Raw genomic sequence first — 26,305 nt, 5'->3', positions numbered from 1 at the left:
TTGAATGCTGACAAAAACTGAGGACTGATGGATGTGGGGGGGGGTGGGCATGAAGGAGGACACTTGTGGGGATGAGGACTGAGTGTTATGTGGAAACTAATTTGACAATAAACTATTTGTAAAAAAAAAAAAAAAAAAAAATGGGGAGCTCTCTGTGTCCCGAGAGTGAAGTGCTTGCTTCAGAGCTTTGGTCTCCCTCTCTCTCTGCCCCTCCTTTGCTCGTGGTCTCTCTCTTTCTCTTTCTTATAATTAAAACTATACTGAAATACCATGTTTTACCTGATATTAACAGATTTGCTAAGGATTAAGTTGTGTCTCTCCACCCTACATCCCCTACATCCATATATTGAAGCCCTAACCCTCACCCAGTGTTACTTTGGAGATAGGACTTTTAGGAAGTATTAAAGTTAAATGAAGTCATAGAGTTGTAGCTCAATAGGATTGGTAGCTTTATAAGAAGAGGAAGAAAGAAAGAGGCCTATCTCTCTGTCTCTCCCCATGTGCATTTTTGAAGGGGAGCTCATCTGAGCACTTAGTGAGAAGACTGCTGTCTGCAAGTCAGGAAGAGGCCTCTCACTAGAACTTGACCATGCTAGTAGTACCCTGGTCTCAGGACTCTAGATTTGAGAAAATAAATTTGTGTTGTTTAAGCTACTCAGTCTCTGATATTTTGTTATGCAGCCTAAGCTGACTAATACAACACTATAAAATAGAATGTGGAAAAAAGCAAGCACTCAGTTTATTACTTACGGAAATATAACTTGGTATGGCTTCTATAAGGAGCATTTTGGCAATATAAAAAAATGCCAAATGTGGATGTTCTTAGACCTAGCAAATCTACTTTTAGAAAAGTAGTCCTATTCATATACTCAAAAAGTAGAAAAAGATATGTATATAAGATTATATATTGGGTGTTGTTTGTAATAAAAGACTTGAGGGACACCTGGGTGGCTAAGTCGGTTAAATGTCTGACTCTTGATTTTACCTCAGGTCATGATCTCATGATTGGTGGTTTTGAGCCCCACATTGGGGTCCACTTTGAGAATGTGGAGCCTACTTGTGATTCTTTCTCTCTGCCCCTCCCCGGCTCATGTGCACACATGTGCCTACACACTCTGTCTCTCAAACAAACTTAAAAAAAAAATAAAAGATTTGAAACAGTAGCTAAGATTTACATAGTGTCCAAAATGGATCAGGAGGTCTAAGCTTTTTATGTGTATTCATTCACTAATTCTGATGACAGCCTTTTGAAGTAGGTCATATTTTACAGAAAGAGAAACTGAGGTAAAGTAAGTTAGCCACAGTTAAATAGTAAGTGAATTCCTGAGTTCAGGATTTGAAGCCAGAGCAGTTTGGCCTTAGTTTTATTTCTTGATCCATATCCCACCAATAGGTGGGATAGTAGTAGTAAAATAAAACTATGCATTTGTAAAAAAAAAAAAATAAAAATGAAAAAAGGAAGAAAGGAAAGAAAGAAAGAGAAAAAAGGAAGAAGAATGCCTGGATGGCTCAGTTGGTTAAGTGTCCAACTTTGGTTCATGTCATGATCTAGTGGTTTGGGAATTGGAGCCCCACGTTGGGCCCTCTGCTGTCAGTGCAGAGCCTGCTTCAGATCCTCTCCCTCCCTCTCTCTCTGCCCCTCTCCTACATGCGTGCATGCATTCTCTCTCAAAAGTAAATTTGAAAAAGAATAAGAACATTTTATGTATAAAATATCTTCAGAAGGATGCTAGGGAAAACTGGCAACAGTGTTGACTATGGCAGGGATAACTGGGCACCTCGGGGATAGATTTTGCACTATACTCTGTTGTAAAAATTTTGAACCATGTGAAAAAATTGCCTATTCAAAAATAAAATTATATTTTTAAGGAGTGTATATTGTATCCCAAAGTATTAGTAAATATCTGTGACTGTGTGGGTCTGTTTATAAATGATAAGATGAATAGATAACTGGGGGAAAAAGATAAATCTCACGTGCAGAAGAATTCCCAATAATTTATATAGATACTCTGCCTTCAAGGAGAAGGAATATAACTTGCCATTTCCTTAAGGAATGGGCTGCACATATTGACTTCCTTCCAAAGAGCCCAATATTAGGGGTTCAGAGGAAATAGCTTCGCAGTGGAGAAACTTATCTGGCTAACTACCTCAGCCATATCATCAAGGACTACGTCAATAGCATTAAATCATGTTGGTAGTAGGTACACTTGATATGATGTGAGGAATAGCACTTTACGTCTGTGGTCTTTTTCCCCAAAACCCATAATTCCAGTTTAATCATGAGAAAAATATCAAATAAATTTTAATGGTGGCATATTCACACAATAGCTGAATTTTAGTCAAGGTCATTAGAACCCAGCAAAGTTTAAGAAAACATTGTCCCTGCCAAAAGAGGCCTAAGAAGACATGACAGTGAAAGGTAATGTGGTGTCCTGTGTAGAGTCCTGGGACAGAAAAAGGAAATTGAGTAAAAACTAGGGAAACTTGAATAAAATATGGACTTTAGTTAATGGTAATGTATCAATATTGGTTCATTAAATTGTAATAAATGTACCATACTAATGTAAGATGTCCATAATAGGGGAAACTATGTATGGAGTATATGAAATCTTTATTATTATCCCAATTTTCCTGTAACTAAAATTGTTCTTAAAAACAAAACCCATTTTTTAAAGAGTATACGTAATAAATATATTGAATAATACAAAAGTAAAATTGAAATTCAGGTCTCCATGCCTTATTTCATAGAGCTTAACCATAAACTTGGGAAGAGAGCCTTAGCATATTTCGTTTTAAAGTCCACAGGTGATTCTAGTGTATAGTCAGAGTTGAGACGTGACTTAAGAATTTACTCTTGCTTGAAAATCTTATTTCTGGGGGTGCCTGGGTGGCTCAGCTGGTTAAGCCTCTGATTCTTGATTTTGGCTCAGGTCATTATCTCGCAGTTGGTGGGACTGGGCTATACTCTGACAGGGTGGAGCCTTCTTGGGACTCTTCTCTCTCTGCACCACCCCTGCTCACTCATTCACTCTCTTTCTAAAAATAAACATTAAAAAAATCTTATTTCTGAATTTTTAAAAATCATGAGTAGCCAATACCTGTATATTCAAATTGTTGGGTTTTTGGGTGTAGGGGAGATGTTTCTCATTATAATCTTTTTTAGGTCTTTTGAACAGTGTGCTCAGGGTTTATTTCCCTGTTTCTTTATTTTAGATGTTTATCTTTAGTGTACACATGTCTTAAGACTTCGTAATGTTTTTAAAGCTTGGCTACATTGTTTCTCTGATGTTCAGTATTTAATATTCTCTTGCTTTTTTTCAGGCCGTATTTTCTCTTAATTCATTTCGTGCCAACTCTCACTTTCAGATGATTCCTAAATATTCCACCAAACACACCTATAAGTCATAATTGGTGAATAGCAGAAATCTGTTTTTTATGAGCTGTGTAATTCATTTTCCTCACTTGGAACTCTGTAATTTCTCAACCATATAGATGAAGAAACTATGTAAACATTTGCTAGTCCAGAAAATTACTTCATTCTTGACCATCACTGAGGGCTTTCCAGCCTGGTACACAAATTCTTATTTCAAGTAAATATTCTTAATACTCCCTAACATTTTTTTAATTGTCTCTTCAGTTTCTTAATGCCGATATGAATTCACTAGATCATGTATTTATCAAGAAGATTATTTTATACACATTTTTTTCTAAGCCACAAATTTTCTAATGTTTTTCTTCTCTGAATGTGTTTATTTAGCTCTTAAGTTATTGGGACTTCTGGTTTGGTCAAAACAATGCTAATGATCACTGTCATTTACCAAAGATAGATTTTAGAAAGAAGTGTTCCTTCTTGTCTTGCTTTCTGTCTTCTTACTGAATAGTCCATACTCTGATGCCTCTTTCCTGACTAGTAGCTTCAGCCTTCTTTAGGAGCTTCCTCTGGTCTTGTCCTGTTCGGCATTTTCTTTTTAAGATACAGATTTGATCATGTCACTGTCTTGTTTGGGGATTCTTCATTTCTCCCCCCAATTCCCTTAGATATAGGATAATCTTAGCCATTAGTATTTACTGATCATGGTACTGTTTTATAACGTGAAGTAATTTAATTTTAATAAGAACCCTATAAAACCAGTACTCCTTTTATTCCAAATTTATAGACAAGAAGCTGAGCGTAGGGAGGTTAAGTAGCTTATCTAAGGTTCTATAGTTAGTAGGCGGCAAAGCCTGAACCCCATTCTGTTGACTCCTGAGTTTCTTTAAGTAGATCCCCCATTACGCTTCTGCGTGCATTTTTGCCCTCTTTCTGTGCAGCCCTCCCCTCGTTCTTCAGTCATAGGGGTCCACTTACTTTCTCCTATTTACCTTGTATTTTCTCAGCTATGACCCTTATACTTTCACTTTCACTTTCTGCCCATAGAAACCCTGCTTCTCTTTTTATGATTCTTTTCAGATATCACGATTAAAGTGACAATCCACCTTTCCAGTTAAAGTTTTTTATTCCCTCTCCTAAAATTTTATTTATTTTTGATTTTTGGCATTTCCTTTATCAGGTTATATATTTGTTTTATTTCCATCTTCCTACTAGATTTTTAGTTCCTGGGAGGGGAGGGCTGTCTTACCTTTACAAACCATGGGACCAATGCCTTGCACTTAAAAGACATGCAAAAAAATGTGAATTTTTAAAATGAATTTTATTCATACAAATATTTTGTTAGATATTTTTATAAGGATGGAAAGTAGAATCTTTTTTGTTAATACTTAAGAATTGTTGCAACTAATTTATGGGGATTTTCTAATTTGGTGATACTTTATAAAGTTTTATTTTATTTAAAAAATTTTTTTTAATGTTTATTTTTGAGAGAGAGAGAGAGAGAGAGACAGCATGAGGAGGGGAGGGTCAGAGAGGGAGACACAGAATCCGAAGCAAGCTCCAGGCTCTGAGCTAGCTGTCAGCACAGATCTCGATGTGGGGCAAAAAACCCACGAACTGTGAGATCATGACCTGAGCCAAAGCCGGATGCTCAACCGACTGAGCCACCCAGGCGCGCCTTCACAAAATTTTAATTTCAAGTTTTAATATTACATAAAAATACATTTTTTATCCTATACTTTCATCTTTTCTTTCTTTTTTTTTAACTTTCTTTATTTTGAGAAGTGGGGTGGGGGACAGAGGATCCAAAGTGGGCTCTGTGTTGACAGCAGAGAGCCCGATGCAGGGCTTGAACCCACTAACCATGAGATCATGACCTGAATTAAAGTTGGGCACTCAACCAACTGAGCCACCCAGGTGCCCCTACTTTTATCTTTTTCAGCTGAAAATTATATACTGTTACATATATGTTTAAAGCATATAAAGTTTTGGAAGTATTGGTAACTCAAATAATTGAAAGGAGAATTAATATAAAGTTTCTAAATATTTCTGTACTTTTTCATTATTTTACTCAGGTTTAAAAAAATTCAACTCAAATATCTAAATAAGTCTTTATTTTTAATCTTTAAAAATTTTATATTTTCCAATAAAATTTAGACCTTTTTAGAGAAATATATAAGAATTTGTAATGGGCAAATTAAAAGCAGAAGAAAAGGAGAAGGTATCTCCCCCTAAAACGCATGCCTAAGATCCTAGACTCATGCTGGAAGTGGGCTACAAATTTGGCTTTGCTCTTTCCAGTGAGTGAAGTAAACAGAAAACATGATTAGTTGTATGATCAAATTGTTCATAAATTTCTTTTCTGAGTCCTCAAAAAGAAGGGCTGTCATCTGGAGTAGGTGAGTCGTATCCTCAGCAACACCCCTGCAGTAGATGCATTACGGCTTAGTGTGGCATACGTATCAGGCTGTCTAGTGCAGGCCAGTGGCATACTACCTAGTCCATTAAAGGATAGTCTGTGAGGAGCCAGAATAAGTCAGTGAGAGTGTACAATCCTGAGATAAGCTAAAGAAATTTGAAATACTTCAAGCAACATTTCCCAAGGCACTGGTATTTTAGAAGACGGTCTTGGTTTTGATTTAGAAATTAAATAGTTATTTTTATAAGGCAAGGACTTACAAGTTTCCCTTACATAACTTTATTAACTATAAACACTTTTAGAGCTCATACCTTCATAGTTTTAGCCCTTGGTATGCCAGTGCCCAAAGTGTCAGCTCTATAGCCACAAACTATAGAAGCCTTGAAATAATATACATAGGGTATATATGAACAGATCTGTAAGCCTCCTACTCTGGCCAAAGGTTTTTTTTTTTTTTTTTTTAAATGTTTTATTTATTTCTAGGAGAGAGAGAGAGAGACAGCGTGAGCAGGGGAGGGTCAGAGAGAGAGGGAGTCACAGACTAGAACAGGCTCCAGGCTCTGAGCTGGCAGTCAGCACAGAGCCCGACGCGGGGCTCGAACCCACAAACCGCGAGATCAGGACCTAAGCGAAAGTCGGACGCTTAACCGACTAAGCCACCCAGGCGCCCCTGGCCAAAGGTTTTTTAAGAAGAAAGTTACCATAATGAATCATGTACTTGTAATTACAGTGAGTAAAGAAAGTATTAGATAAATGCTGGAGGCTTTAGGTGCATCTGTCAAAAATGTTGGAATTGATACTCTTGTGACTGTAGTTTGGGAATTGCTAATCATCTACCAGCACTGCTCAATAGAGTTTACTGTGATGGTGAAAGTGTTATATAACTGCACATTCCAAAATGGTAGCCTAGCCAGTAGCTAAGGTGGTGATTGAGGACATGTAATGTAGCTAGAGTGACTGAGGAACTGAAATTTTACTTGAATTTAATTTTAATTAAAATAACTGCATGTGGCTAGTAGCTAAAGAGGAAGCTCGGTTCTAGAGGACGGAAAGAATGTTGTTCTCTCAGGCTGTGTAAGGTAGAGTAGCAGCAAAGTTCAAGATTGTATTCTCTGTCAATGACTGAATAAAGACATCCCATGTTTTTAAGAGACATGAGCTTTATGATAATGATTATATTTAAGTGTGCTGTTTTGTTTTTGAGCTTGAAAATTAACCAAGGATGCATGAGTACATGGTTGATCTTTTAGATACTAATACAGTTGTTTTCAGACCATGTTAGGCTAAAAACTACATTTCAAATTCTTTCATAAGATAGAGACATTTACTCATAAAACTAGAATCCTGTGGGTATACTGATACAGGACTGTTTTCCTGTAGTTTCCAGAGTGTGGATTCTTTGGCATGTATGACAAAATTCTTCTCTTTCGCCATGACATGAACTCAGAAAATATTTTGCAGCTGATTACCTCAGCAGATGAAATCCATGAAGGAGACCTAGTAGAAGTTGTCCTTTCAGGTAAGTAAATTGCTTCTTATATTTTGTTGCCTTTTTTCTTCAACAAGCATTATTTTTTGTACTTAATGCTGTGTTCTGTTGTACCTAGTCTTTATACTATAGTTGCTTAACTTCTTTCATCTATAATCATGGCTACCAAGCAATTTTTACTTTTAGGAAGGTTATATCACAGATAAAACAGTAGGAAAATAAGCCCTGAATTGTTTATTTCAGTGTTGTTAAGCTAAGGGAATTATCATTTGAACCACCAGAGGGATATACTCTTTGAAATAAATTGAAATAAAACAATTATACTAAAATTATACTAAAATTTTCCCCATTTCTATGAAGAGCATAGAAGAAGAGAATTGAGGCTCAAAAAAGAAAATCAGGAAAAAAGGAGAAATCATGAAGATGTGGAAGAGGAAACTGCCATACTGATCATTCCTGTGATTTAATGCTGCTCTTTCCCTGTGTGTTCCCAGTGGGCGTTTTCTTACCTCCCTCCTTTCCCCCCCTTGCCACCCGTTGCTCTTCAGCTCCTTCCATTTCGGATCGCATCCAAGAGCAGGTGGGCAGGATTGTTAGGGAGGAATGTAAAGGAACAGAGAGTGCACCTAGTAGGCCTGCAGAACTTATCGTTTCACAGGAAATGAGGGAGGGAGAGAGAAAAGAGAATGAGAGCAAGGAAGAGAAGGAAAAGGAAAGCCAGCCAAGAGTCCAGAGTCCCGCCACCAACTTTTCCTCTTTTCAGAGTCATCTTTGCCACCTGTTCCTCAGATCCTCTCTCCAATCACCTTTCCTGATTGGTCCTCGATCCTTCCCATTTGATAGCTGCTCATATTTTAGAGTCTCTTTTTCTTAAATACTAGGACTATGGGTGGAGAGAGAGAGAGAGAGAGTGAGCGCGCGCACGCTTATCCTGAGATCCTGTTTACCATTGAGGTTAAGTTCCACAGTTTTATGGTTTTTAAGGTTTTTTTTCCCTTTACTGTTCTGTTTCCCAGTGTGTTATAAGTTAAACAGTTGTAGACCTAACAACCATTTGTGATCTTGTCACTATGAGAATATTCTTTTAGAGGGCAAAATACATACCTGCAGACCTACTTGTGGAGCTCAAATTATTTGGAGCTGATGAACTTCCTAAAATAGTTTGAAAGCCACAATATTAAATACCGAGAATAGTTTATTTTTATGATGAATGAAACTTATAGAGAAAAAAGATCCATGTACTTTGACATAAATGAATATGGTCAACATTCTAATACTATTGTAATTGCAAATATAGGGTTTATTTTGGTACTTGTCTTTTTTAAAAGCTTTGGCCACAGTAGAAGACTTCCAGATTCGTCCACATACTCTCTATGTACATTCTTACAAAGCTCCTACTTTTTGTGATTATTGTGGTGAGATGCTCTGGGGATTGGTACGTCAAGGACTGAAATGTGAAGGTATGTGTTCTGAGTTTTGGTATCTTTTGAAATGGGATCTTGCATTTGCACTCTCTAATCATTAATGAAAGAATAAGATCATTGGTTGATGACTTGGTGGTGACCAGGGTTTAGAACCGGACAGATCTAGTTGTTCTGAGTTAGAATTGGTAAGGGATAGGAGGCAGGTACACATTTCCAATTAGTCCTGTAAATGCTCTAAGGTGGAAGGTCAATAAAGTTTTTCTGCAAAGGGCCAGAGAGTAAGTATTTTAAGTGTTACTGATTAATAGTCTCTGTCACAGCTACTTAAATCTGCTTTGGGCCAAGGAAGCTATAAACAAGAGATAGAGAAAGGAACAATGCCATGTTTCAATAAAAATAATTATGAACACTAAAATTTGGATTTCATTTAATTTTTACATATGGGAGGAATTTGGTACAGAGTGTACAGTTTGTTGAAGTGCAGACTGTTTGTTCTCAAACTTTGCCATGCATCAGAAGCACCTTGAGGACTTGTTAAACATACTTTGCTAGGACCCATCCCCAGAATTTCTGATTCAGACGATCTGGGGTAGCGCCCAGTAATTTACACTGAATTTTTTGGCTCCCACTTAGTTTGTCACCCAGGTTCTTAATTAGGTAACTATTGCTGCCAGAGAAAATGAATGAAATAAAAGAAGCATCTATTTTTTTATTTAACATAATCTTGTATTAAAGTTTCTGTAATCTATTTTTTTACCTTTTAAAATATATTTAGGCTGTGGATTAAATTATCATAAACGATGTGCCTTCAAGATTCCAAATAACTGCAGTGGAGTAAGAAAGAGGCGTCTGTCAAATGTGTCCCTACCAGGACCTGGCCTCTCAGTTCCAAGACTCGTACAGACTGAGTATGTTGCCCTTCCCACAGACGAGGTATGTATGGTAAGGCAGTAAGAGGGCATTTTACTACTTATTCCTTCTGTTTCTGCAAGATATATGATATCATCCTAGAACATAAATTATAGACTAAAGACTACTAACAATTCCTACACTCAAGAAACTTAAAATATATTACTAGAGTTTGCCAGGAGTAACGAATTGCATGTTATATTCTTCAGGACCATGTTATCACTTGGACCGCCGCAGTAGCCTCCTAACCAGCATCCCAGCTACTGGTTCCCATACTTCACTTTATCTTACACACTACAGCCAGATCACCTTATTTCACTAGAGCTTGATTATATCACTCCCCACTAGGAAACCTTTATATATTCTGTGTTTCTAACAGTCTGTTCTACTCCATATTCCCTGTTCCCTCTACCTTTGCTCTTACTGGTGTCCCTCCTCCATGCTGTTTTCAGACCTAACTCAACAGCTGCCTTTCCTTTAGCGTGTCTTCTTTTCCCACTTTTCCCTCTGATTTTCCTCCATGAGCTCTTCTCTTACTGCACCTTTTTCCTTTTTGAGACTGCATGCGTGGACTGAGAAAAGCAACCTTTTTTGAGACACATTTCACTCTATAATTTCTACTTGCTCTGGAAAACTCTGCACAATCTAACCAATTCAAACATACCACCCTTCTTCTTACACTTCCCTAAGGAATTTTCATCTTCAGGATAAAATAAAAAAAACTAATTAATTAAACTTAACACTTGATTTATCAGCTCTGTTCTGCTATTTCCTTACCTAGTACTCCTCATCTGGGGCGAGCTGGCATCCCAGCATCATTTGTGGGGTTAAAACAACACATCTCTATCCTATGGCCCCCAATCCTAGCTAAGTCCTAGTTAAGTTTCTTGTGCAGTTCAGGTATAAAATGCACTCACTTTTCAATCAGTCTTTTCCCAAGCTCTCGCATATGTTTATAATAACTCTTTGCTCTCAGTTCCTTATCCCATAGTACTCTTTTTTTCTAACTTAAACTTCTCATATTAGTGCTCAGCAACATGGAAATATGGGATTTTTGTGAAAGACCTTCAGAAGCTTTTATTCTAAGGTGCCTCAGGATCTCAAAATCTTGTGACTAAGATATCTAGCCAATAGGCCAGAGGCTTGATTTTGCCGTTAATTTATGGGAGACACTTGAAGTACTATCAAATGAACAAGGGAGTTACTTCTTTCTCTCCTGATCTATTTTACTCTTCAAGGGTACAATATATTAGGAAAAACCGCTAATCTAAAAATGATCAAATCTGGATTTAATTCCAATGTTGCTTACCAATTTGCTCTGTGACTTGAGTCAAGTTACTACTTGACCATTCTAAGTCTCAACTGTCTCAGTATGTACAGATCTACTGAAATATCTCACTGGAATATTGTGAGGATCACAGGGCTCATTCATTCACTTGTTCTTACATCACGGAATACCTACTGAGTATAACATATTGTGCTGGGCATGGAAGGGCACACAAAGACATGAGCCTTGTCTTCTCTAAACAGGTCATAAATTCCTTGGGGACACCATGATATTAAGGTAGAATTATGTACACATCGTTAGACAGGTTTGAAAAGTGGTTTGACATTCAACCAATAAAATAACTTCTGGGTAAGGGAAAAGGAATACAGGAGATAACAGTGAGGAGCTGAGTGCAGCCTTCAGTCTGAACCAAGGTTATAGAAGAACTGTCTCCGAATGACTGCCCTGCCCGGTGAAAGCCTCCTAAGTTCCACCTGCCAGGCTTCCAGGCTTCGTGCTGGATGCTTTACTGTCTTTTCTCATGGAATCCTCACCACAGGCCTGGAAGGCGTAGCGGCTCTTATCCTGAGTTCATAGATAAGGTGTGAGGAAGAAAAGTTTCTGAGTAGTCAAGATATTAAACTTCACTGACCACTGAGATAAGCTTGAAAAAAGGCCAGTGGGGAATAGGAACTTCTGACTCTGAGGTTGTCATTGTTTACTTGTAAGAAGACAGTTTCTGTTACAGTGTCTGGAGTCAGTCTAAAGGGAAGCAAGTAAGGAGACAAGGAGCAGAAGAAAACAGGCTGACCACTGAGCTTGGTTACAACAGGACCACTAAGACTCGAGAGACCAGAACTGAATGATGGCTCTTTGGAGATAAGAAGGAGGAATATTCCTTGCAGTACATTTGGGCAAATGCCTGAGGGGCTAGGACAGGTCAGAATCAAGGTAGAAACTGTTGGAGTTAAGTGTATGCATAAAAGTGGAGGTATTTTTTTACTGAATAGTATTCCAAAGTCAAATAAATATACATAATTAGGGAATGTCCCCCTTTAAATGCTTTTATTGCCCTTATTATTACATCTGACTGAGAGTTGGCAACATTGTTAGAAAGTGTTTGTAAGCAAATGTTCACTTCAGATAATAGTTAAAACCCAGGCTGTGGAAATAATTGGATTACTTTTAGAGAATTTCTGGCTACACATTAATAAATAAGAATTTTAGTAGTTTGTAAAGAGGGGCTATTAAATCAAGGTAAGAGAACTTACACTCTAGTTTCTCTAGTGTTAGTGGTCTCATTTTCACCAAATGCTCCATAGGTAATTTTACCAGTATCCTCCTTCCTCCAAATTCTGGTTCAGTCTTCCATACTTTTCCTGCCTTCCTCACTCAAGAGAGTGGTAAACCATGGTCCCTGATGAGATTGTAGCTTATGCTCAGGTGTGTTTGTGATGGGAAAAAGATTGAGAATCACTGGACTTTCGTGTAGAAAGGGGCTAGGGGCACATGCCTGGGTGGCAGGGGCTCAGGCGGTTAAGTGTCCAACTCTTGATTTTGGCTTAGGTCATGATCTCACTGTCTTAACATTGAGCCTTATGTCCAGCTCCATGCTGTGCGTGGAGCCTGCTTGAGATTCTCCCCACCCCCTTTCTCTGTGCCCTTCCCCCTCCCATGTACATGTTTTCTCTCTCAAAAAAAAAAAAACAAAACAAAACCCATAAGACCTAGGGCTAAGTCTTGATTATAATACTTGCACTTAAGTAATATCAATCCCTTTGAGCCTGTGTTTTTATATTTAAAATTAATAACTATTTGCCCTAAACATGAAAAACGAGGTGGCTGCTGTGACCACAGTCTCCTGGGTAGCTACTTGCACACATGCTTGGTACCATGTCCCTGTACCCAGTCCCAGGGGGCCTGACAAAAGGCAGTCAGTCACTGGCTGGCCATTGCCACATGAAGGCATTTGTTAGGACAGTTCTTCCTCGCCAGGGGTGTCCTACATATTGGATGGTGGCTGGCAAAGTCCATCTTATTCCATCTTGTGTGTTTTAAACTTGAGACAAACCGAAAGCAGGAGCAAGAAGAGCAGAGTGTTGAATCACTACTAGACTAGGGAGCCAGCGGAGGGACAAAAGCCGACAACATCTGTTTCTAGTTCTCGCCGGCTTCCTTACTAGCTCTGCAGGATCGCCGTGGAGCTTAGTACCGAGCTTCATGGTGGAAGGGTAGAGCCGGGCTAGAGCGTGAGATCTGAGAGCTGAAGCCGGCAAGTTTGGCTTGGGTTTTAACATTCTTCTGTAACTTTTCTTAAACTGCTTCCTAATATGCTTTAGGACATATGTGGCTATCCATTAGTGAACAGCTGTCCATCAGAGACCATTTTTTGTTCTTTCTGTAATGTTCTCCTCCACTTGTATGCCCTTTTCTTTTTCTTTTCCTTCTTCCTGCTTTCTTCCAAAAAGTCTTTTTTTTTTCTTCCTCCCTTCATTTCTTTCATACAATTCTCTTTCTCTTGGTTTCTTCTGGCTTCTTTTGTTTTTATTGGTTGAACATATCCATATCAAATGATTCCACTTCTCTGAGTTGTAGACATTACAAGTTATGGAAGGCACACGAAACATCTCAGGACTTTTGTTCTGGCAGTGAAGGTGCAGGCAGCTCCAGTAAAATCTGTAATATGTCTAGATGATAGGCGTTTTGTGCTTAGAACATGGACTGTACTTTATTCATTTTTGTTTCTGCGATATACCGCATTGGGTCTGGCGTGTAGTATAATGATAAGTGAATGCCGAATGAATGGAATGAGCCGTATTCAGCTGGCCTATAATTTAACTTGATTGTTTCCTTTGTACATACAGAAAGGACCATAGTTACAGAAATCTAGTTCTCTTTCAGATTACACAAAAACTTTTAATCAATACCTTTAATTTTCCTCTTTGCTCCTCTGGGGGAATAAAGCCCAAATAACTAGAAAATACTTAAAATATCAAGGGACTTCCTAAAGCATCTGTACTGAGGGTAGAGTTGTTTTAGCTAATTTTGTGTCTGCCATTTTTTATGTCATCATCATTAGACTTAAGTTTTTAACAAACATATTTTAGCATTTGTAAAAATGCATTTGAAAAACCAAGACTTATTTCAAGCTATTTTTAGACATTGTGTTCAGTAATTCAACTTGAGCAACAGTAACATTTTCTGAATTTATTTTTCCTGTGATTCATTTCTCGGTAAGGTTTTTCAAGGGGCTTAAACATGTCATAAATTCATTTTAAGACTTTTGTTCTTTTATTTGTAAAATTATATATTTATTTATATATATATGCCTGGCAAATAGTGGTTCATCAGTGAATATACATATGTAAGGATGAAAATCTTTTTTTTTTGGGAATAATAGCAAAAAAATCTACACTGTTCACATTCAAGGGATGGTAAGCTAAGCCTCCAGAGGAAACTGCTGAGATGCACATTTTTAGATTTTTGGCTTTAGTGTTCAAAATAAATGACTCCCATGGTCAAGTCCTGCTTTTAATACTTTGTTTTTAATATTGACTTATACTTATGGAAATTACTTATGTTTTAGTCACATGTTCACCAAGAACCAAGTAAGAGAATTCCTTCTTGGAGTGGTCGCCCGATTTGGATGGAAAAGATGGTGATGTGCAGAGTAAAAGTTCCACACACCTTTGCTGTTCACTCTTACACCCGACCCACGATATGTCAGTACTGCAAGCGGTTACTGAAAGGCCTCTTTCGCCAAGGAATGCAGTGTAAAGGTAGGATTGGATGTTTTTCGTAAATAAAATTCATAAGTTTTTGTTAGCAAATTTGGTTCAAAATATTTATATTTCAGAAGCATTAGGCAAACACATTGGTTTCATTGTTAATTTAAAAAAGAAAAAAATACACGCGTTCACACACATTCATATTTATCCACAACTACTGCTCTCCGCAGTATGACTCTGTACCAGGAGTTACAATACAGAAAAGTTAGAAGGTGAACAGAAAAGCTAGACTTTGGATCCGTAAGGTATGGCTGCTCCATAGCTGCCAGTATGGGAAAGTCAGTAAGCAGGTGAGCAGGTCTTTGAGCTGAAGTCTTTCTGATTCCAGAGCCAAAAGCTACCGAAAATATAGAGTAATGCTTTCCTCTTTCCCTTAAGTATTCACACACATACACATTTATATTACAAGAATTTTATTGTTTTTGTTTATAATGTTGTACTAGGAGAGCTGTACCAAAACTGTTATTCCAGGGAATAATCATACTGAAATAGGAAGAATATAGGTAGAAGCCACTGGCATTGTGATAGGGATTATCCATATTTGGATATTAACCCAGAACACTATCATACTATTCTAGAAACATCTCTTATTGATCTGGATTTTTAATAGAATGATGGAATATATTTTTCCTACAGCCATGTTATTTTTTATGCTTTTTAAAGATGATTTTAACTTTTTGTCTCATATCTCCTTCACAACAATGCTGTATAATATAGTGAAAGCCAAAACAGTTTAAAATGTGTTATTAATTATTGAGCCAGGATGGGGTGTAAGTAGCCTGTCTATAATTTTATGTACTTATTTCTTATGTGATTATTTTAATGGTTCTTGGTAACATACTTTTTATAGAATACAAGTAGATGTGGAATTGAATTATCTAGTTTTATATAAATAAAACATTAGAGTTGGGCCTTTGCAACAATAAATCCTATTTACAATACAGAATAAAATGATTGTATAGAAATTTGACTTAAGTAGATAAGAAAACTTTTCTTGGCAAAATATGGTAACGTGGGAGAACATCAGAGGACAGGTTGTACGTTTGTTGCCAGGTATTTAATAACTGTCAGGCAGGCCTAATTAAATGTTGAAATTTTATTTCAACAGCTTACTTTTGAAAATGAGTTAATATATAAATTAATACTTTAAAATATCAACACTAAAGTGTATTGGCAAGCAGCCGCTGAGGAATGTTTTGGGAAAGAACATTACTAACAGATGTGCAAATTCTAACCAACAGATAGTCTTAGAGAAGGTTGTAAGTAGTGCTGCTCTGCAGAACAGAACAGACACATTCGAAAACCATATGCAGAGCAGCACGATACTAACATAACTATGTAGATTGATAAAGTTCGAAATAAAACCAACTAACTCTGCCATTGGGTTATTGATTTAATTCCTTAAAAATATAATGTTTTGTGCTTATATTGATTTAGGAAGTAGTGTGTATTGGTTCAGAAATATATATATTTCTTTATAGCTAAGCTCATTATCAAAAACAATTGCTTATTTCAGTGATTTCTCTTTTTTTTTTAAATTTTTTAATGTTTGTTTATTTTGAGAGAGAGCATGAGCAGGGGAGGGGCAGAGAGAGAGGGAGACACAGAATCCGAAGCAGGCTCCAGGCTCTGAGCTGTCAGCACAGAGCCCAATGTGGGGCCCGAACCCACGAACTGGGGTATCATGAACTGAGCCAAAATTAAACTCCAAACCAAGTGAGCCATCCAGGTGCTCCAGTGATTTCTTTATTTTTATGATATGAATTAAGATACTTAAAAAGTAAAACAGTCATTTTCATTCACTTGTCAATCTAAGAAAGAAAAAAGTAATTTAGTTAAAACAGTTAACTGGATCATTTGAGAAAATACATGTTCCAAGAGCAGCTATTCATTCATTCACCTGTTTTTTTGTTGTTTAAAAAAATTTTTTTAAGTGTATTTATTTATTTTGAGAGAGAGATAGCAGGGGAGGGGCAGAGAAAGAATCCCAAGCAGGCTCCACACTGCCAGCGCAGAGCCCAGTGTGGGGGCTCCAACCCACAAACGGAGACCATGACCTGAGCTGATGTATGACGTTTAACCAACTGAGCCACCCAGGCACCCCACCACCTGTTTATTTTCTCCTTGTTACATTAAAACTTCAAGACAGCTTGAAAGTATACATAAAATATAAGAGAACATGAACAAGTTAATAAGAACATGAGTAGGAGCACAGAGAAATAAAAATTCCTGCCATTTGAACCTATGTACTTGCTGTAGGCAGGCCACAAATTCGGCTCATTTCAAACGGAAAATGGAAGTCTTGTTACTGTTAAAATCTGCAAACCTCATGAGATAAAAAGCAAATTAATTATTTAAGATATATAGAAGATATTAATACCATATATGAATTTTTCTAGGGCCTTTAATTCAAGAAGACAGTGTTATTTAATACAAGTTGTGTCACCCACCAAATTATTAATCATGGGACTTTTTCTTATAATAAACCTTTATCTTATGCCATTGGTGTGATACCCAGTTTTCCTGAATCACAGGGTTACAAAATCATTCTAAGTCAGGACTTGAAATTATTTTCATCCAGATATCGTTGGGAGATGTAATTCCAAGTTGGAAGGGCATAGTAGACAGTAGTTATAGCAGAGGGTCTCAATTTTGGGGTCACCTAAAAAATATTTTTAAAACACATTTCTCAGCCCCACTCCCAGAGCTGCTGTTGTAATAGGTTTGGAGTGGGTCCCAGGAATTTGCATTTCTAACAAGTTCTTTATAATGCTGATTCTTCTGGTCTAGGGACCACAGTTTGAGAACCACTGTGTTACTTGTAGTATTGAATAGCTTGTACCTGACACTCATCTGCAAGTGCTATCAACTCTGATGTCCTTGCAGGCTGAAGAGAGCTACACATAAAGGTGGGAGACATTGTACATGAGAAGCTCAGTTCTTCCTTATAAGGCTGTATAGGAAAGCCCTTACTAATTCCTAATAAAAGCTTGTAGAATCTCAGTCTCCCCCACATATGCACCCAGGTCCTAATAATTAGGAACTGAAAGTAAGTGCTTGCCATATGTTGGAAAGTAGTCAGCCTGAGAAACTGTCAAGAGGAACATGGAAAGATGAGTATGAGTTAAGGGAAGGAAACATGGAGCTGCCAGCAACATTTTGACAATGGTTATATGAATAGTATTAGCTTCATTTAACAGATAAAGAAACTGAGCCCTAGTAGAATTGGGGAAGATGGCAGCAAAGTAGGAGGAACCTAGGTTCACTCATCCCACAAATACAACTAGATAATTATCAAAGCATCCTAAATACCCCCAAAATCCACCTGAAGACTGGCAGAACAAACTACAACTAAAGCTAGAAAAGAAGCCACAATGAAGAAGGTAGTAAGTATGGGATGTGGTTTAGGGAAGAAATGGATCTTGGCTGATGTAGAGGAGAGGGAGCCATGGTTACAGAGAAGGATGGGAGAGAGGAACACAAGGGAATGCACAAGGAGAATGTTCCCCATCCACTGGCTTGGAAAGCAAGAGGGGCTGACTTTCTTGAGTTCTTGTAGTCAGCAGAGATTGAAGCCTTAAGTTTCAAGTATCCTCGGACTGGATTCTGGGAGAGTCTAGAGGTATTGGGGCTGCTCTTGGAGACAAGACAGGCTAACAACTTGGGGATAGACAGTGTGGAAACAACAATCTGAAGACTGCCTAGGGCACACAGTGGGGGGATTATTTGCTCTTCTGGGAGCATGCCCCTGAGAAGCAGAGTTCACAAAGAGCCCACTCTGGGAACAAAGGAGCTGGCGCCATTTTCCTCTCCTGCCAATTAGTGGTCATATATCAGTAGAACAGAATGGCAAACCCTGAAGTGAACCCACAACTCTATGGTTAGTTAATCTTCCACAGAGTAGAAAAGAATATCCAATGGGAAAAAGACAGTCTCTTTAACAAATGGTGTTGGGAAAACTGGACAGCAACATGCAAAAGAATGAAACTGGACCATTCTCTCTCACCATATACAAAAATAAACTCAAAGTAGATTAAAGACCTAAATGTGAGAACTGAAATCATAAAAGTCCTCGAAGAAAGCACAGGCAGTAATTTCTCTGACATCGGCCATAACAACTTTTTTTCTAGATAGGTCTCCTAATGCAAGGGAAACAGAAGCAAAAATAAACTATTGGGACTACATCAAAATAAAAAGCTACTGCACAGCAAAGGAAACAACAAAACTGAAAGGCAGAAACCTATGAATGGGAGAAGATATTTACAAATGACCTGTCTCATAAAGGATTAGTACCCAAAATATATAAAAAAGTTTATGCAACTCAACAACCAAAAAATGAGTAAGCCAATTAAAAATGGGCAGAAGATGTGAATAGACATTTTTCCAAAAAAGACATACAGATGCTCAACAGGCACATGAAAAGATGCTCAACATCACTTATCATCAGGGAAATACAAATCAAAACTATAGTAATCTATCACCTCATACCTGTTAGAATAGCTAAAATCAACAACACAAGAAACAACAAGTTTTCAAGAGGATGTGGTGAGAGGGGACCCCTTTTGTACTGTTGGTGGGAATGCAAACTGGTTCACCTACTTTGGAGAACAGTATGGAGATACCTCAGAAGGTTAAAAATAGGGGCAGTGAGTGGCTCAGTTGGTTAAGTGTCCCAACTTTTGATTTCAGCTCAGGTTATGATCCTATGAACTGTGAGATCGAGCCCCATGTCGAGCTCTGTGCTGATGGCACAGAGCCTGCTTGAGATTCTCTTTCCCTCTGTCTCTGCCCCTTTCCCATTCATGCTCTCTTTCTCTCAGAAATAAACTTTAAAAAGTTAAAAATAGAGCTACCCTATGATCCAGCAATCCCACCAGAAAGTATTTACCCCCAGAATACAAAAGCACTAATTCAGAGAGATACACGCACCCTTGTGTTTATAATAGCATTATCTATGATAGCCAAATTATGGAAACAGCCATTATCAACAGATTGATGAATGGATACAGAAGATGTGGGATATAGATATAATATTATATATATTAATTAATATGTAATTTATATATTATAATATATAATATATTAATATAATATATAACATATTCATATTATGTATATTATTACATATATATATAATCGACCATAAGAAAGAATGAAATCTTGCCACTTGGTAGATGGGGCTAGAGAGAATTCTGCTAAGCAAAATAAGTCAGAGAAAGACAAATACCATATGATTTCATTCATATGTGGAATTTAAGAAACAAAACAGATGAGCAAAGGGGGAAAAAAAGAAACAAATCAAGAAATAGACTGTTAACTGTAGAGATTGTAGAGTTAAACATCTTAACTGATGGTTACCAGAGAGGAGGTTGGTAGGGGAAGGGTTAGATAGATGATGCGGATTAAGGAGTGTTCTTGTGATGAGCACTGGGTGCCGTATGGAAGTGTTGAATCACTATATTGCATATCTGAAACTAATACTACATAATGTTAACTAGCTGGAATTTAAATTAAAATTTTAAAAAAAGTAGTTAAAAAAAAAGGAAACTGAGCCCTGAGGAATAAAATACCTTTTAAAAGGTGGCATCAGAATTTGAAACCAGTCCTGTATTCCAAGACCTGAGTTCTTAGTAAAGGAAAACTTTAAAAAGGCTCTAAGCATATCTGATACTGCCTGGCTTCTTACGTACATTAATAAACCAAATATTTCATTTCAGATTGTAAATTCAACTGCCATAAACGCTGTGCATCAAAAGTACCAAGAGACTGCCTTGGAGAAGTCACATTCAATGGAGGTAAAATTCTCTTTCTTAATTTCCCTAAAAGATCAGAAAAGGCACAGTTCTTTTGTGTATTATCTTTGTATAAGGTTATGTTTGCATATTTTATTTTGTTTACTTTGTTTCTTAACTTTGACTTTTTAAAAAATTTAATAATCAAGTAAAATACAGATAATCAGTAAAGGTACATTTCTTATTTCATTTCATTTATGCCTTCCCATTTTTCTATAGCCACTTACCATTTGTAGTCTAATATTGCCAATGGTGTTGCATATTCTCTTCTATCTTTAGACATAAAATACTTCTTTTAACACCCTGCTTTTGTCCCTAGAGGTGTTTGTAGTTCTAATACTTACTGACTGCTTCTGTGCGCCAGGCACAGTTCTATACTCTTTATGTATATTGACATTTAAACCTAACAACAGCCCTTTGAGTTATGTATTTACAGATGAGTGAACTTGGGCACAAAGACATTAAATAACGTGCTCAAGAAATACCAAAAGTTTATAGAGTTGGGATTTGAACTCCTGTGGAGAGGGCAAGATGGCGGAAAAGTAAGGAGCTCCGTACTTGCACTCGCGCCCATACATCACACAGAAAAGATCTGAAGCCATTGGAAACCTTACAAAACCTGAAAGATTGGGGGGATTTGAACTCCTGTGATCTGGCTTCTTAGTCCATAGTTACTGGGACACATTGTGCTGCCTTACTGCCTTTCTCCATCAAATAATCATTTGCTAAACATTTTCCCTCATTTGCTTTTCTCCCCCTCTTTTCAAGATCATATTAATTATAGTGATTACCTTTTTATTTTTATTTATTTTTTTTTAATATTTTTTTTAAATTTATTTCTAGTAGAGAGAGAGAGAGAGAGAGAGACAGCGTGAGCTGGGGAGGGTCAGAGAGAGAGGGAGACACAGACTCTGAAATAGGCTCCAGGCTCTGAGCTGGCAGTCAGCACAGCCAAACGCGGGGCTCGAACCCACGAACCGCGAGATCATGACCCAAGCGAAAGTCGGACGCTTAACCGACTAAGCCACCCAGGCGCCCCAGTGATTACCTTTTTAGAAGGAAGGAGTAATGATTCCAAGCATAATATTTCTTTAACATTTACATGACTGGTGAAAATTAAATGTAAGTCGTTGTGTACATACAATTAAAAGTATGAGAAATGGAAATTGAATTTCTTAAAATTTTAATGTTTTCTTTTATGGCATTTTTTTTTAAAGTTTATTGTGAGAGAAACAGTGCGAGTGGGGGAGGAGCAGAGAGAGAGAGAGAAAATCACAACCTGGCTCTACACTATCAGTGCAGAGCCCAACTTTGGGCTCAGTCTCACAAACCATGAGATCATGACTTGAGCCAAAACCAAGAGTTGGGCCCACACAGGCCCCCCTGTGGCATGATTTTTATGATTGCTTGCTTAACACCATTGACAGAACATGATTGGTTTTCTCAGTTGGGTTACTCTAAATTAATGCAGCTTTTCTATAGATTAAGGTTTCCTCCAGGCTTATAGTGCATGTATTTTTGTGCTTTACTACTGTTTGACAAATGGATATGAAATACTGTTCATATTGGTTTTTATGTAGGTTTCTCTATATACTAATTAGTTTGAACATCAAACGTTTACTGGTTGTTAAGGGTTTTTCCCCTCTAAATTATCTGTTCACATGTTTTGTTCATTTTTGTGTTTATTATTGATTTGCACGGAGTTGTTGATAATCCTACCTAATAATTCTTTGTCAGTTACGCTGACAAATTTGAGAAAATTTGCATTCTTTACCATTTATTTATTCACAAAGTTAGGCAGCCATCAGTGCAGTGTTAGGACGTTTTTCATTACCCTGAAAAGAATACATGTACACATTAGTAGTCCCTCCTCACTCTTCCCCCCTGGCCCCTGGCAACCACTAATCAATTTTCTAACTCTGTACGTTTGTTTATTCTGGGCTTTTCATACAGATGACATCCTATAATATGTAGTCTTTTGTGACTGGTTTCTTTCCCCTAGCTTAATGTTTTCAGGGTTCCTCTGTGTTGTAACATGTATCAGTACTCCGTTCTGCTTTCTTGATGAATAGCATTCCTCTGCATGAAGATACCACATTTTATTTATCTGTTCACCGGTCAGTTGGTGGATGTTTGAGCTGTATCCACTTTGGGGCTATTATGAATAATGCTGCTTTGAACATTTTGAGTACAATTTCTGTGGACATATGTTTTCCTTTCACTTGGGTAGATAACTAGTTGTGGGATTGTTGAGTTATATGGTAACTCCATGTTTTAACATTTTGAGGGCTGCCAAACTGTTTTCCAAAGCAGCTGTACCATCTTACACTCACTTTACTAGCAGCATATGAGGATTCTAGTTTCTCTGAGCTCACCACCACTTGTTACTGTCTGTCATTTGGATTGTTGCTGAGATCATCCTACTGAGTATGAAGTGATACTTCTTTGTGGTTTTGATTTGCATCTCGTGGATGGCTAATTGATAGGCACATCTTTTCACATACCTGTTGGTTATTTTTATACCTGCTTTGGGAAATATCTATTATTCTGGTCCTTTGCCCATTTAACTGGTTATTTTTTATTACTATTATTATTATCATTATTATTGAGTCTTTTTTTTTTTTAATGTTTTATTTATTTCTGGGAGAGACAGTGTGAGCAGCGGAGTGTCAGAGAAAGAAGGACACACAGAATCTGAAACCAGCTCCAGGCTCTGAGCTGTCAGCACAGAGCCTGACGCGGGGCTCGAACCCACAAACTGTGAGATCATGACCTGAGCCGAAGTCGGACACTTAACCGACTGAGCTACCCACGCGCCCCTATTATTGAGTCTTAAGAGTGATTTAAATATTTGAGATACAAGTCCCTTATTTGATATATGATATGTAAATACTTTTTTCCCTTCTGTTGGGCAGTCTTTTTGCTTTTTTGGGGTATCCTTTGCAGCACCAAAGGTTTTAATTGTAATCAAGTCCACTTTATTTTTTCTTCTGTCACATATTTTTGGTGTTCTGTCTGGAAGGCTTTGCATAACCCACAGTCACAAAGATTTACTCCTGTGTTTTCTTCTAAGAGTTTTATAGATTTAACTCTTAAATTTAGGTCTGTGATCCACTTTAAGTTAGTTCTTGTATTTGGCTTACGAAAGAGGTGCAGTTTCACCTGTTTGCATGTAGACATCCAGTTGTAGTAGCGCCATTTTTGGGACACACTCCCCATCCTTCCCCAGCACACTGCCCTGGACTCTTAGGGAATACCAGTTAACCCGATGTGGCGTAGTGGTGGCTAAGTTTTTGCTTTACTTCTAGTATCCTTTTGTCGTATAGAAATTTAAATTCTAATTAATTTTTTTAAAAAATTTAATGTTTTTATTTATTTTTGAGAGAGAGACAGAACAATCAGGGGAGGGGCAGAGAGAGAGGGAGGGAGACACAGAATCCAAAGCAGGTTCCAGGCTCTGAGCTGTCAGCACTAGAGCCCAACGCGGGGCTCAAACTCATGAGCTGTGAGATCATGACCTGAGCTGAAGTTGGATGCTCAACTGGCTGAGCCACCCAGGCGCCCCTAAGTTCCACTTAAGCAAATTAATTAATTTTCTGCCTTAACATGTATGCATTTTATATCTTTCTTAAATACCTCTTTATCCTGAATCATAAAGATACTTTCCTATTTTCATTAAGAGTTTTAAAATCTTTTTTTCCACATTTAATATACTTTTTCTATTTAGATGTGTTGGTCTCCCATTAATATGAAACTCTGAATTCATTTAAAACTTTGCCAGAACCTTCCAGTCTGGGAACAGATACAGATATACCAATGGATATTGACAGTAGTGACATGAACAGTGATGGTAGCCGGGGCTTGGATGACATTGAAGAACCGTCTCCTCCAGAAGATAAAATGTTCTTCTTGGACCCATCTGACCTTGATGTGGAGCGAGATGAGGAAGCCGTGAAAACAATCAGGTAACGCACGTGTGTGTGTTGCAAGCTGCTTCCAAAAGCACGTTAGTCCAGGCACTTCATTAAGCAGGAACAGGCCACATTTCTTTAGATGGAGCCTGGAATGTACTTTACAATCTAATTAAAGTATTGCTAATTCTTTTACATGCACCATAGTATTTCTGAAATAAATGATACCACTCTTGCCATGTACTCAAGTTGGGAAGGTACAGGAAGCCTTGTCTTCTTAAAGAGAAAAATGCTTTATTTAAATGCAGTCTCGGCATAATATCTAGCTGTGAAGCAGCCACTGCAAGGGGCCAAAACTGGACTATCAGTTAAGCAACCTGCTTCTTCATTTAGGCAAATGATCAGATGTTAGAGACACCAGTGAGAATAATATACCTGCGAATGTTGCACAGAGATGATGGTGACGAGTCTGGGGGCAGTTTTCATTTTTCCACAATTAGACTATTAGTACTTTGCAAAATGCCATTGGATTATAAAACTTATAAATTTCCCCTTAGGTTTGTAGAAATTACATTTTTTGTATATACAGCTTTGTAGGGTACACTACTCTGTAATAAAATGTGCATGTTTTGGCAGGTTTTGTTCTTCACTGACAACGAAGATGTACTTAGTGACATGGATCATTTATCCAGCTCACTCAGTCATTTATTCATTCATTTATTCATTTTGGCTTATCATTAGATTACAGCTAGTATTATCATTATCGTTATGAACGAAAACTTAATGTTTACCCAGGTTGGAGACTATCAAGAGAACTTAGCTAGCTTCCTGATCATGAATACTTCATAATTTAAGGGAAAATATTTAACTGAGACTCAAATTGAAAAACCATGTATTTTTCACACATACCCCCTCAGTTGCTCTTTTCCTCCAGCTATGCTGTTCCTGACCCGTGATTCAGTATTTCCTGATTTGACTCAGTACATTATTCTATTTTCTTAATTGGTATCTATAAGTCATTTTCCTTTCAGTGTCTCCTACTAGAAATATGTTTTGCCAACAATATGAAAAATGGAATTTGACATTTGAACCATGTGATTTTGTGTATAGGTATACTTGTTTTTTACTGTGCTATGAATTTGCTGATTATTTGTGCTGCCCAGGGCAAAAGAAGCTTTCTCAACAGCAGTCCCTAATGAGACCCTCTTCCAGGCTATATAGATCTTCCCGCTGGGGAAGATTCTGCTCTGTTCATTGTTTTGTGTTGTGACCTTCCAAAAAATATTGATGACAGATAATGAGGACTTGCAGGATTGTCTTAGTCTTTTATAATCAACTGTGTATCATCACAACAGGATTAATTCATTTTCTTTTTCTTAACCTATTTTGTTTTCTAAGAGATTTTTGAAAAAAATCAAGCTTACAGTATTTATAGGATTTTTTTAAAGTTCAAATTACCAATATTTTATCATAAATGTTAAATGTTTTTTAGTCCGTCAACAAGCAGTAACATCCCACTGATGAGGGTTGTGCAGTCCATCAAGCACACGAAGAGGAAGAGCAGCACGATGGTGAAGGAAGGCTGGATGGTCCATTATACCAGCAGGGACGCCCTGGTCAGTGGTCGCAGATACCTTGATGTGGGAGTAAAAGTTTGTTATGTACTTAATTTTGTGTGTTTTTAAAATCAAGATGAGAATGTGATATGTATTAAGACATTATAGTACACTGGAACTGTGGTTACGTTTGTAAAGAGTTATCAAAAGGCAGAACGGTGAAGTATCTTTACAAACCAGTAGAGCAGTAGAGAGTCAGAAGGTGTCTGGGGATATAACCTCCATCCAAAAAATCCATGGAAGAAATTATAAGAGGGACTTCATTATAATTGTAAACTCTTGCTCTGCCAAAGACAGTATCAAGAGAATAAGACAACCAC

The 26,305-nt window shown here is 37.5% G+C and overlaps 1 protein-coding gene across 1 annotated transcript in view; it reads left to right on the top strand.

Moving 5' to 3' along the window:
* The window catches only part of PRKD3 (protein kinase D3), a 92,705-nt gene that overhangs the window by 39,820 nt on the left and 26,580 nt on the right, over positions 1 to 26,305 (top strand). Inside the window, exons 3-9 of the mRNA XM_039257218.1 lie at positions 7,170 to 7,308; positions 8,607 to 8,738; positions 9,478 to 9,635; positions 14,465 to 14,657; positions 20,384 to 20,461; positions 24,240 to 24,423; positions 25,862 to 25,985. Of these exons, the coding sequence (XP_039113149.1) occupies positions 7,170 to 7,308; positions 8,607 to 8,738; positions 9,478 to 9,635; positions 14,465 to 14,657; positions 20,384 to 20,461; positions 24,240 to 24,423; positions 25,862 to 25,985 (1,008 nt within the window). The remainder of the gene's footprint in view (positions 1 to 7,169; positions 7,309 to 8,606; positions 8,739 to 9,477; positions 9,636 to 14,464; positions 14,658 to 20,383; positions 20,462 to 24,239; positions 24,424 to 25,861; positions 25,986 to 26,305) is intronic.

This window comes from Hyaena hyaena, unplaced genomic scaffold (genome assembly GCF_003009895.1).
Source record: "Hyaena hyaena isolate Hyena2069 unplaced genomic scaffold, ASM300989v1 scaffold_607, whole genome shotgun sequence".
Lineage (NCBI taxonomy): Eukaryota > Metazoa > Chordata > Mammalia > Carnivora > Hyaenidae > Hyaena > Hyaena hyaena.
This window is presented reverse-complemented; position numbering and strand designations above follow the sequence as displayed.